At 44.6% G+C, this 12755-nt stretch overlaps 1 protein-coding gene across 1 annotated transcript; it reads left to right on the forward strand.

Moving 5' to 3' along the window:
- Positions 1-215: 215 nt before the first annotated feature.
- LOC119302453 lies at positions 216-1069 on the forward strand. The gene is made up of 2 exons (XM_037579485.1): positions 216-397; positions 474-1069. The coding sequence occupies exons 1-2, from the start codon at positions 395-397 to the stop codon at positions 888-890; spliced, it is 420 nt and encodes a 139-aa protein (XP_037435382.1). The 5' UTR covers positions 216-394; the 3' UTR covers positions 891-1069.
- The last annotated feature ends 11686 nt before the right edge of the window (positions 1070-12755 follow it).

Genomic DNA, 12755 nt, shown 5'->3' on the forward strand with positions numbered 1-12755 from the left:
AGGGACAGACATCGGTTCGTCTAGGGTCAGACGACACTCGTCGCCCCCGCGAGAGGGCTCGTGGAATCGTTGTAGACAAATGCAATGGGCACCCGAACGGGCTGGACACGGGAGTGAATGAACTAGACATATGCAGGTCGGTGATTGGATTGCTAAAATCTTAAACGTTTAACCCGCGGTACTAATTTAAGTGGTATGCGGTCAATAAACGTTTCGTTCGTGGGCTGACGCACGGGCTCTCCTCCCCCCGCGCAGCGCCCCCGAGCTCCAGATCGGGAGGGGAGCTCCCGATCCAGAGCCCCTCGCCGCCGCGCTGCCTTCGCGCTCGGCCTCGCCACCGGCCGCCGCGCCGCCGTCGACCGTAGCCGGACCTCCACGTCTCGCGCCCCCTCTTATGGTTGGCCCTCTTCTCCGTTTCCTTCCCCTCTGTTTCTCTCCCTCACACAAGGATTGCCTGTCCCCTTCTTCTACAGGATCAGCCATGGCCACCGGCCGCCGCGCCGCCCACCACGACGAGCTGCTCAGCACTCTCCTCGCCGCCGCGGGCAACGGCCGGGAGGAGGAGGAGGACGCGCGGGAGGCGCGGCAGCATCAGAATCAACGCGTCGAATCCGGCCTCGGCTTACGGCGACACGGACGTGGATGCTCTGGTTGCGACCGCCGTGCTCTATGCCCCGACCCTGCTCGCCGAGTCCGTCCGACCTGCTGATCTCGCCGGCCAGCGACGGGAGGAGGGTGGCAAGCTGAGCCGGAGGAGAGCGAGGCGTCCACGTTACTTTAAGTGCAAAGCAGAGGAACACACACACACTCAGGCACGAGCACAAGCTCTCCTCGCCTATGGGTACGGCGCCGCCGCCGCCATGCGCGGCCGCGCGGAGCGGAGGCCGTGATGGCAAGGCAGCCCTTTGGAGTCGCTCCTCCCTGACCAGGCCCAACCCCGCTCCACCAGCTCGACCTCCTATTTCCTTCCCAATGCCGGGCACTGCCCGCTCTCCTCTCTGATTTCCGGCATGGAAAACCCTCTTCTCCGACTTTCGGCCTCTCCCCAACCTCTGGCCGGTGCTGCGGGACATATACAACATCTGCCCTCCATGCCATTGCAACTTCCAGCCTCGACGTCCATCGCCTTCTCTAGATCCAGCGGCCATCTGCACGGCTGCACGCCAACTGTTCGGTCAATTGACCCAACAGACACGAGGTATTTTTCTTTTTTTTGTTCCTTTGGTGTTCCATCCAGCACTAATGTGAAGGTCTTCGTTCAGATGCTACTCATGTTCTGTACATTCTAATTGATTATATTAGCCTAGAGAATGGAGAGAAAGAGGAGAAGTTGTCTTCAGCACCATACTGAACTATTGAAGCAACAGGAAGATGAGTGTATCATGCAAGAGGAGATCCTGGCCACCGTCCTGTGCCTCGGCGACCAGTATGACCATGTCCTCGCGTGCCTCCTGCTGGTTGATCCGGTGCCAGCAACTGTCATCTTCCCAAAATTTAACTGGACATTTGAATGTTCTTAATTTTTTTTCTTCTGAAATGAACATAGCTGTGAGTTTTTTTTATGGTGAAATCAAGTTCTGACGGAATTTACAATATACTTTGTATTGTTGTTTTTTAGGTCTTACACACCTCATGTACCCAGGGCCATCCACACCCATTTTGACCGTTCATTAGATGTTTATCGGCTAGCAGGGGAGGCCATGAACAATCTTTAAAAAAAACCAGGTTTGTAGCGTTAAACACATGCTCCGGAAATGCTATACATGTTCTCTTATTTGTTCTTTTGGTAATCTACTTCACCACTGACTCAATTGTTGGTTCAACCAGTCTTTGTTGATTGAGTTCTTGATATTAGCGAATATTTTTCTGACCGGCAGGTGCAAGTGCTGAGTTATAACGCGACATCGACGACACAAAAGCCAGTATGTTTGAGCTAAGGGAACGAGCTAGGGACAGTACCACCCGGCTGCCCCAGCACTTAAGCTGACTGTCCAATTCCACTTTCATCCATGGAGGCTGCGGTTTAATTCTCAGGTTTGGCAACCTTTTCTCTCTACGGCTGAGTGTTGTAGTCCTGTCAAATGAAGCAGTGTTGTTTTTGCAATATAGAACAGATATATAAGGTGCTTCCAATTTCTTAATCCCAGAATTGACGAGACCTTATTTAGTTTGGACTCATAATAATGTGTCAATTAGAAATAGAGCATTGTCATTATCACGACGGATGGATGTATATCATATGTTCTCTTGTGTTGTATTTTGGTGAGAAAAAAGGAGAAATATGAGAGGAACAGAGAGAGCAGAGAGAGAGGCTCACATCACTGAACCCTTTTGGATTCTAATGCAAGGTTGGATAATATGAAGTTTTTTGGCTTATCGTTGCGCCTCATGTTTCCGACCTCGCGTGGCTGTACACTTCTCGTACTCGACTGTTCGCCGGAACTTTGTCTGACCTGAGGTACATACTGCAGTGTCATCAATTTGCATCTGTCATCAAAGACTACTTTTGTCTATCATTTAAATTGCCACGAGTATTTGAAATTCATTCTTCTTACTTTTTCAGATAATATAGTATATACTAATTTTGTTCAAGTATATACTACTTTTTATCACTTTTACTTTTTCTCACCGGATGCATGCATGCTTCTCCTCACAGGTTTCCCTTGGTTCAGTACTTAATTTTTTTGGTGTATACTTTCTCCTCGGCAGTGAAGTATATGTACGACAAGACAGAACATATACTGTTGATCGATACTGAAACACACCATACAGAAAGGCCCTCTCTTCTATACCCCTTTGCGAAAAATAGTATACTATCATTTGAAAAGAAAACACATCATACACTCCTTTGTGACAATGAGTATACACTGATCGTTATTGCCAGTATCATAGGTATATACTCTGAGAATAGTTGTATATATCCCATTTGAAAAAATAGTATGTACTTGCAAACTACTCCATATCGTTTAATTGTTTTTACATAAGACTATCCGTCGAGATACAATAACTAATTAGTATTTTAATAACTTGAATTGCATGGCTTGATCGCTCTGCTTGGGTCTTCTCTTATGTATGAGTGCACCATGTGCGGGTTAATTTTTTTGGGTCTTCTAACTCTCTGGGATAATTTGCATCTCTATTTGTGCTAATTGGCAAGGTGCATGAATAATGATTTATCTAAGGTTTTTTGCTTAACGGAAAGGCCTTTTCAGTTAAAAAACCCTACTGATTTGATCAACAGAATATGCCTCTGTTTTTAAATAGCAGTAGTTCCTCTCAACTTCTACTTATTTAATTGACTATTTTGGTGTCAAGATCCAATAGCCTTGCTGTTAGTTAATGCTATTTATATTTTCTTCCAACAAAGTGTTTACGGCCAAAAAACTCGTCATTTCCAGCAAAAACAATGGCTCGCTCCCGCCAGGCCGCAGCAAAAGTTTTGGCCGGTCCCATAAAAAATAGTTCCAGCAAAAAAGATTGTTGTCCCGGTCATAGGTATTGTATGATTCCACTCTACTCCTCTGTAGTTATTTGGCTGAAGATGTGCATTAGTGGTTGGCTGTGATAATACATATAGTAAGATTGCATGTTATGCTTAGGAGAGCTTAGCGGAAATTTGCTAGAGGAGTTGCAACAGCCTTGATCAAATATTATTTTCATTATTCCTTCTTGGTTTTAGATAATCTTCATCGAAATTTGCTAGAGAAGTTGCAACAGCTTTGGTCAAATATTATTTTTATTATTCCTTGTTGGGTTTAGACAATAAAGTAGAGAATCGAAATCCTTCTACTATATGTGTACCTGTAATAGAGCAACGCTTGTTGCAGCTAGCTGCAGGAAGGACCAACTTGACTTGATGGGGATACAATCACCAAGAAAGATTCATACCTGAACTTACCTTTATGCATTGCACGAACTACCAAGATATTGTATCTTCCTGTATGATCCATAACTCATAGACACATGAGTAGCGATGGGATACTATTTGGTATGAACAACATCATCGTGTTGCAATTCTAACATGTATTCATTGAACTTATTTATCCACATAATAGTGATGCATCTTACGTATCTGTCTATTGTATCTGAATCTAAAATGTAATTAACTCCTTAATTTGCCTTCAACAGGATTGATATTTAAATTAACCATTTTTATAATGACAATGAACATGTCATTTCTAAGCACTGGCATGCACTTTTTATTTCATGTCGATAACACGGTGATGCTTCGCGAAATGTTTGAACAGGCTAGATAGCCATTCAACTAGGGGGAGCTGATTTTTCCCCGTTGCAATGCACGGGCACTTTTGCTAGAAGTAGAGGCATTTATTAACTGAAGCAAAGTCGCTCTGTCTTTATCATGTCAATAGGCAATTGTGCCTACAAATTAGACAATAGGGGGGATTTAGCAAGTCACCGGCTCTGAAAGCATAAAAAATAATTCAGTATATAGGCGACTACTTGATTTTGAAGAGGTACTTCTTCAAAAAAGATAGTACGTGAGCCTTTTCTAAGCTGTAGGATATCATAGTCTGCTCTGCTAGCTGTAAATTGTAAGATAGGTGGCTGCATGTCTCATATTCCCGCTATTTACATGCTCGACACTGAGATAACCATCTCATCGGCTTCTGGTAAGCTCCCTCTCGACATGCTTGCATACCGGACAGTTTTGGTGCATTTGTAGTAGCTCGTATCAATGGTTTCAGCTCTGCTAAACAATGGGTTCAATTATTTCATTAGTCTTAGCTACTGTGATTTGATAAGGAATATACTAACAAATTTTGTTTGGTTCACTTGAACTCCGCCCCTTAAAGAGGTACTATATCTAATCAAGCCTGCGAGACATTGAGCACTCCTCCCTATCCGACCACAATTCTTCCAACCCAGTACAGTAGCTCAAGGCGTCATCGATGGTCTAGCAGCGACCGGTTGCAACGCACGGGCACATTTACTAGTGTTAAAAAAGAAAGGCGGGGTTTTCCTTCGCGGGATTTAATCGATACAAATCCTTGTTTCACGTGTCAGTTAATGCGTATTTTTTTCTCTAAAGATCAAAGAGCTAACCATCTCACTTCTCATCGCTTGATTAATGCAGCGCCATGCAAATCAACCTTCTCATTTCCGCATGCATGCAGGGGATATTAATGTCATTGGTTGCTAATCCCATCAATTTTGCCTTGGTTAGTGTTAGTGGCGCTTTGCAAATTGTAATTTTGATATATTGGCCTTGTGTATAAAAAAATGGAGGTAGTAACTATATTTGACTTCCTTCCCCATTGCGGTGACGTCGACGATATCTTTTTTTTGGTGGTTTGGCGAAGTGCGTTCGACGGAGAACACCATTGAGGGAGACCACGGTAAGTCGTTCGCAAGTGTCGCCTGCAAGCCGAGACAACCGCCTTATTTGCATCCAGGAAGTCCTTTACTAGTACTACTAGGAGTACTAGTGCGATGAGATGGTTTCTCGAAGACGATGGAGAAGTGGAGTTAGCGAAGAGTGAAATGATGGTTGCTTCGTCTGTGCTTTTGTGATTTGACGCCTCACTGCTTTGTGATTTGTGATAGAAGAGACAGGGGAGTAGACTCTGTGCTCTATACTGTACTACATGTGTCCAAGCATGGGAGAAAGAGGAGAGATGTTGCATTTTTCTATTCCTTCAATCAATCAATCAAGGAGTTTCGGTTCCATCTTTTTGGCTTTGGCAACATCGTCCACAATGGTTCCCATGATGCCAAAAGTTATTTTCACATTTGGCTACACATTGTGGATGTCCTTAACCGTACCACTTGGTTTTGCTCCTGTGTGCTATCTATACAAATCTCAATTATATTGATCTAAAAAATTATAGAATCAAGATTAGTAAAAAGGAGGTGATTTTGCCGTGCAGATGGCGGGGGAGGTTTCTTATTTGAGCAATGCTACATCCACGTAATGGTTTACGTAAAGTTATGAACTGATGTGATGTGGGACTATTTGATTGAATTAAAGGAGAGGATTAGGCTCACCCCACGTGCAAATCAGGGGGGCATATATAGATTAGATGAAAAGTATACGTAGCAGCTACGTAGCCCTTTTTACTTCGGAGGACGTTGTCCTGGCGGTTTGCTAACATGCGGTCCCACGTGTCAGTGCTTTACCAAGCCGATCTGCGTCCCACATGAGGCAGAACAACAACAGAAGCAACACGTGGTTAAGTTGAAGAAGATGAGGGAGAAGCGGATTCAGCAACGAATAAAATGATGGTTGCTTCGTCCCTCCAACTTAACTGCGGGAAAGGTGCAGCTTTGTGATTTGACGCCTCATTGCTCATTACTACGCCAGCGCCATGACTGGGGTGCTTCACCCCGGCTGCTCTGCACTGTATTCCGGTATGGCACGTGGACCCGGTAGCTTGATGTCCCACATGTCAGCGAAAGGGACTAGAAGATTTATGAAAGCGAGCGCTCCACTCTTATGACGGAGGAGTATACGACACGACGGCCCAGTGAACTGTCACTTGTAATGTATAGTACTATAGTTTTGCTGTTTCGCACGATCCATCGATACAAACCCGATTAAACAGAAAAGGGCGGGATTTTCCCCGCACGATAGATGATACTGGCCATACATTTCAAAGGCAATTTTAATGTATGCAAACTGAATAATTATAAGTAACAATATGATATCTAGTAAAACTAAAAACACATATGATTTATTGTGTTAGAGTGTAGTAGTAGTGTTGTATTGCATAGTTGTTAGATGTAACATGTGAGAATGTGTAGAGATTTAGTTTTGGAGGGCCTACAAAGAGAAAAACGTAATATGGTCACCGAACTTCAGAATAAGCCGATTACGGTCACTATATACGTTTTGCGGTGATTATACGGTCACTTTGCTCACAGTTTAGCATCGGATTGCACTCTGTTGACCGGCCAAATAGTCTGCGTGGCGCCATGTTGACTAGTTAAATTGACCACGTTCCTTGTGGGTCCCACCTGTCAGTTCGCATATAAACACAAATTTATGCAGGCGCGACAAGGCTCCAACCCGTGCGCGGGAATCACCTGGTTGTGTATGTGTCTGTCAGGGCCTGATGTGTGCGCATGCACGTGTAGGTTGAGCACTTGAGCGTGAGAGTGTGTGTTGGTCGTGTGGTGTACTGGTGTGTGCATGCATGCGTGCGTGCGTGCGTGTGAGTGTTGCGTGTGCGTGTGAGTATTGCGTGCGTGCATGGCTGTGTGTGTACGTGTGAGTGTTGCGTGCGTGTGTGGGTGCATGTGTTTGTGTAAGTGTTGCGTGGATGCAGTCCGTGTGCATGCGTGCGTGTGTGTATAATCACCACACCAGCTCATGTGTGTTAAAACAGACGGCTCAGCATACCAATACGAGGCCACCTTGTCCATTGTGCCTGCGGTCATGACTACGAACCACCGTCCAAATATTTTTTTGTCGTTTGTTTTCATTCTTACTAGCAAGATGCACGTGCGTTGCACGTAACATCAAGATGCATTTGTATGACTTGTTTATCTTGTGAGAGAAAAGGATGAACGAAGAAAGGCCTTATTTGCAAATGTAAAAAGGTGTGTGGGTACCTTTTTGCAAAATATACAAATTCACAGTGCGGAATAAATATCATTGTGGGCACCATGCAATGCAAATTAGCGTTCGTACTCCTCCATATAACTTTGTAATGTTGTATATATGTAGAAACTCTAAAATAATTTTTTGGCCACACTTTATTCAAAAGAAATGTTGTATGCGAAATAAACGTGAAGAGAGGGCCTTTTAGATCAATGGGGTACGTGATGTAACATGTGTGAATGTGTAGTTGATGCATTTGGCGGGGCCTAGAGAGGTATGTGTGTGTATTACGTATTCGAGAGAGGCATGGATAGAGGGGCCGACGGGGGAGGGGCGTGGGAGAGATAGCACGAGAAATGAGAGTGGTCTAGAGAGAGAGATGAATATGATGTCACGACAAGAGATTTCATTCCCTTGAGTGTGTATATGCAAGGGAGGAGGGAATAGAGGCACCAGGAGAAATTTTATGTGTGTGTGGTGTTTGTGTTGGTATGTGTGGGTGTGAGAAGATAATGGGACGTGGGGGCAAAGGGTGTGTCACCGCGTGAGGTCCGGTGGGTCGAGGTGAGGCCCTTCGTACGGTTCCGTCCTGCGCCACATTGGTCGGCCTGTGACGCATTTAGGAAGACCCATGGATGACTAGTTGTACAAGATAAAGATAACAGAATTGTGAAGGACTCTGTCCACTGACAAAGCCGGCTAGGATTTGTAACCCTAGGTTCTCGGACTAATGTAACCCCTTTGTCTCTGATATTACTATTCATCCAACCTAACTTTAAGGGGCATCCTACAGAATGCTCTGCTAGAATCATACTCGTCGATTAGGAAGAGAGGTGTGAGACAATGCGTGAGAGACAGGCGTAAAGATAATGTGCGTACATGAGACACGTAGGCAGGTCCATGTATATAGAAAGGGTCGATGAGGATTGTGCGTGTGAATGTTTGCGAGAGGAAGAGTGCTTGTGATAAAGGTTAGTGGAAACAGTTGTAAATGGTTACGAGAGGGAGGGAGGGTTATATCTAGAGCATGTGTGCGAGAAAGACACCTCGGAAGAGAGTGTGTGAGCATGTGTGAGAGACCACCGATGGAGAGTGAAACTACACGTAAAAGACTGCTCTACACATTGATTAAAGATATAAATTGTATCCAAATATTAGGATGGAATCATGATATTTGCAATTCGCGTAAGGAGCGGTCATTGATCCATCAGACATCTAGATTCTATCGAATTTGAGCATGTCTATGTTATTACTCGACACAATTGATCCACATAGTTAGTATTTTGAACTCCAGACAATGCATCGCTTTAGCAATCGAATATAAACGTGAGTATAGTTCATGTTGTGTGTGTAAAGCACATTATACATACGAAAGTTACACAATGGACATTATAAATAGCTACCTATGAACTAGCATACATTTGAATTCAACTTAAGGTGGTTTACGAAAATCAAATTCAACATGAAGTCCATTCAATTATTTGAATTTGATATCATGGCATTTGTAAATGGGGGCACCAATCTTTACTCTGATTTTGTACATTATAGCATATGTAGTCGTGTGCAAAATAGATTCAAATTTAGCTCCTCCATTCCAAAATAATCGTAGTTATAGAATTTTCAAGTGTCAAAATTTCAAAAAGAAGCGGATAATTTAATGAGGTTTTCAAACATACAAGGTCAAATATAACGTTGTCTATTTAGGTCAATCCTCATAGTTCAAGAGTACTCCAAACGTGAATGCTTGTGTTTCAAAATTTTGAACGAAGCGCCAAAAGAGCCTCTACTCGCCCGAAACCGCGTGAGACCAATGTTTGGTAGTACAAGGAAATTACTTTTCTAATAACTCCGACCCCTGAAACTTACCGGCCCGACGTCCAAAGGTCTAAACCGGGGTAGGTTTGTAGCTTCATCTAGACGCCACACAATCGCATCCGAAAAACATTCATACACAATGGCCGCCTAAGCACACATGCGCGCGGCCGAAATCGCTCCCGCCCACTATTTGGGACACCTAGGATTACCATCCTACCCCCGACCCGCAGTAGGTCCGAAATTTAAGAGGGGGGCAAAGTTTGTACTTTCCCCAAATTTCAAACAAGCGTGTTCCATCTTCTGTTCAAAAAAGCCAAAAACAAGCGCGTCCCAGACCGAAACATGGTTTCCCCCACCCGTCCGATTCTCCATTCATACTCCGTGGGCGCCAAAACTACCTCTCCACCAGCCGCGAAACCCCGGCGTCCTCCGTCCGCCACCCCATCCCACCCATCAACCGCCGCCCTCCTCCATCACGCCGGAGCCGATACCCTGACGTCGTCGTCCACTGCAACCTCAACCGCAACGCCCTCCACGACTAGTAGTTGAAGCCGAGGCCAAGCCGTCCGTACCCGAGCCAGTTCAACCATGCCATCCTGCACCTCACCTTTGTCGCTCCAACTTCTCCACCCTACACCGCACCGAAGTTGTTCCTGCTACACCGTCCTTTGCCACCTCGGATCTACTTCCCCTCCGCCGACATACGGCCACGGCAACACAGTCAACAATTTGGCCATGGGTTCGTCCAAGCCTGCACCCTCCAGAACATCGGTTTCCCCGGTAAAAAGAAGAAGATCGGCGCGACATGTGGAGGTGACCACACCGGCAACCAAAAAAGGTACTCCTCTTCCCTTATTCGTGCAAATCTTACGTCTCTGCTTGCACGGTATTCATCCCACATAAGACACTAGTTGACCGCTTCTTCTTGATACTAGATGTTCCTAGTAACTCGCGATGCATAAGGTTTCTCCTCATATACTATTTCACCTTAGCTAGGGGTCCGTCGCCCCCCTAAATTTCAATTTCTGGCCAGTTGATTCCCAATTAACGGAAGCATTCCCCGGTGTAACAGGCGCTAGTACGCCTATTATGCCGGGGAAGCAGCGCCTTGGTGTTTATCTTAGGGGCGTCTGTGGCCTAGAGCTACTGGTGCCCGATCTGGAGGTCGGCCGGGATTAAAGGGATGGCCTGGGGGCGCCGCCAAGCATGGCGGTGGTGTGAGGTCGATGGGAGGGCGGGGCGGCGGAGGCAGGGGTCTGGGCCGGTGGTCGCTGGTGGTTCAAGAAACAGTGACTGGCGGGAGGTAGACGAAGGACATCTGTCCGTTCCTTATAGATCGGACGGTTCATTAAAAAATCGACTGACCTATTTATTTTCAGTCGACTGTTATCTTAGATATGACCACATGTGGTGGTGTGCTGGAGGAGTATCTGCATTTCTTGTGCTCATATATTACAAAATCATACAGAGTAGAATCTAATTTTGTTTGCCATGCAATGTTGTAGAGCTATCATATGCCTCATGTCATTTATTTTTCAGCCACCTGCTATCTACTACTTTTACAGTGCACTAGTTCTGCACACACTTCACCCTTACTCTCACTATTGTGTTTTTATGCAAGGGTATTTCAGACTCTGCTGCCATGAGAGAAGCCAAAAAGAAAAGAGAGAAGTCGCTCCAGCTTCGTATGCGGGTAGGCAAGACACGTTACAGCGCTATAAAGGGTGCAGTGTCAGCAGATGGAGACGGTAAACGTAGCTCTGGAGTTGATGACCTCGCTCGCAATGAACCACCATCCTAGGTGCTTGCTTTAACTTCGCGGTATCATATGTGGTTGCATGTTCCATATGGTATCTAGCTTGTATTCGAAAGGCCGAAGTCGGTAAGATAAGGAAAGATATTTTTTTACATGAACCACCATGCCCTGAGCACCAGAAGGCAAATAGCTAGTCAGGGCATTGCCCGAGCTAGTGACAAGCCCAGCAAAGATAGGCATCACCTAGAAGCCAACTAAAAAGTTGCGATGGTGGCGAAGCAGCCCGCCTTCCACCAGGCTCTCAGGTCCTAGATGATCATGCTCACCACTCCAGCTGGATGTCTAGCTTGTATTGCTTCCAATTTGGTTAAATTGCATCTGCTTAGCTTACACATTATACCTTTGAATATGACATGCCTTTCTGTTTTTGGTACATACTAGTACATCTGTGTATTAACCATGTTCTTACATCAAACTAATGTTCTTGTGTATCCCTCATCAATCACTTATGACGAGGCAGGCAGGCAAGGGGACTACTCCTCATTTAAAGAATGCAGCGTCAGCCTCCCGGCATGATTCTCAAGAAACAGAAATGCTAGATGAAGATAGTGAACGCAGCTCTGTAGTTGATTACAGCATTTCCCCTACACTAGCATCGCAGGTGCTTGCTCTAACTTGGCAGCGTGATATGTGGTTGCATGTTGCATATGGTGTCTAGATTGTAATTCTTCCAATCTGGTTAAACTGCATGTGCTAGTCTGCTTAGCTTATACATTATACCTGTTAATGTGACGTGCCTTCCTGTATTTAGTACATAGTACATCTGTCTATTAAGCATGTCCTTACATAAAACTATTATTTTTTTGTATCCCGCATCAATCAACATGACGAGGCACCTTTAGTATATGCAGTGCGATATTAGTTGCATTTTTCATATGATTTATAGCATGCGCTGCTTCTAATTTGTTAAAATTCCATTTATGATAGGACGCTTTTAACTTGGCAGAGTCATATTGGTTGCATCTTTTATGTGGTGTCTAGCTTGCATTGCTTCTTATTTGCTGGAATGGTTTCTGCTTAGTTTACACAAACAGTTGTGAACATGCCATTTCGTCCTGTTTTTCGTACATATTCCATCCTGGTATCATGTGTTTGCCTTACATCAAAGTAGTGATTATCAGTATCATGCATGAATGAGTTCTGAAGAGAGAATTTTATTGCTTTTTCTTGTTGGTTTTACTTGACAATTCAAAATCAATAAAGTGGAAGGAATTTAGCAAGGCAGCGGATAAATGTGCTCCTTCCGAACGGAGGGCCTCTACAGTTTCTACTCCTCCACACCCCCAATATGATTTCTAAGATAACACATGCATAGACACTCAACAAAGCTGTGTTTATGATGAGCACGTCTCCCCTAGTGCAGCATCACTGGTGCTCCCTCTAACTTAGCACTATTATATGTGGTTGCATGTTATGTGTGATGTCTAGCTTGTATTGCTTCTAATTTTTTTGAATTCCATCTGCTTACTTTACACATTATACTTGAATAAGACATGTGTTCCTGATTCTAGAACATACAATATCTGTCTATCACACCATGTTCTTACATCAAATTACTACTGT

The sequence above is a fragment of the Triticum dicoccoides genome, chromosome 5A, assembly GCF_002162155.2.
Source record: "Triticum dicoccoides isolate Atlit2015 ecotype Zavitan chromosome 5A, WEW_v2.0, whole genome shotgun sequence".
Classification (NCBI taxonomy): Eukaryota; Viridiplantae; Streptophyta; class Magnoliopsida; order Poales; family Poaceae; genus Triticum; species Triticum dicoccoides.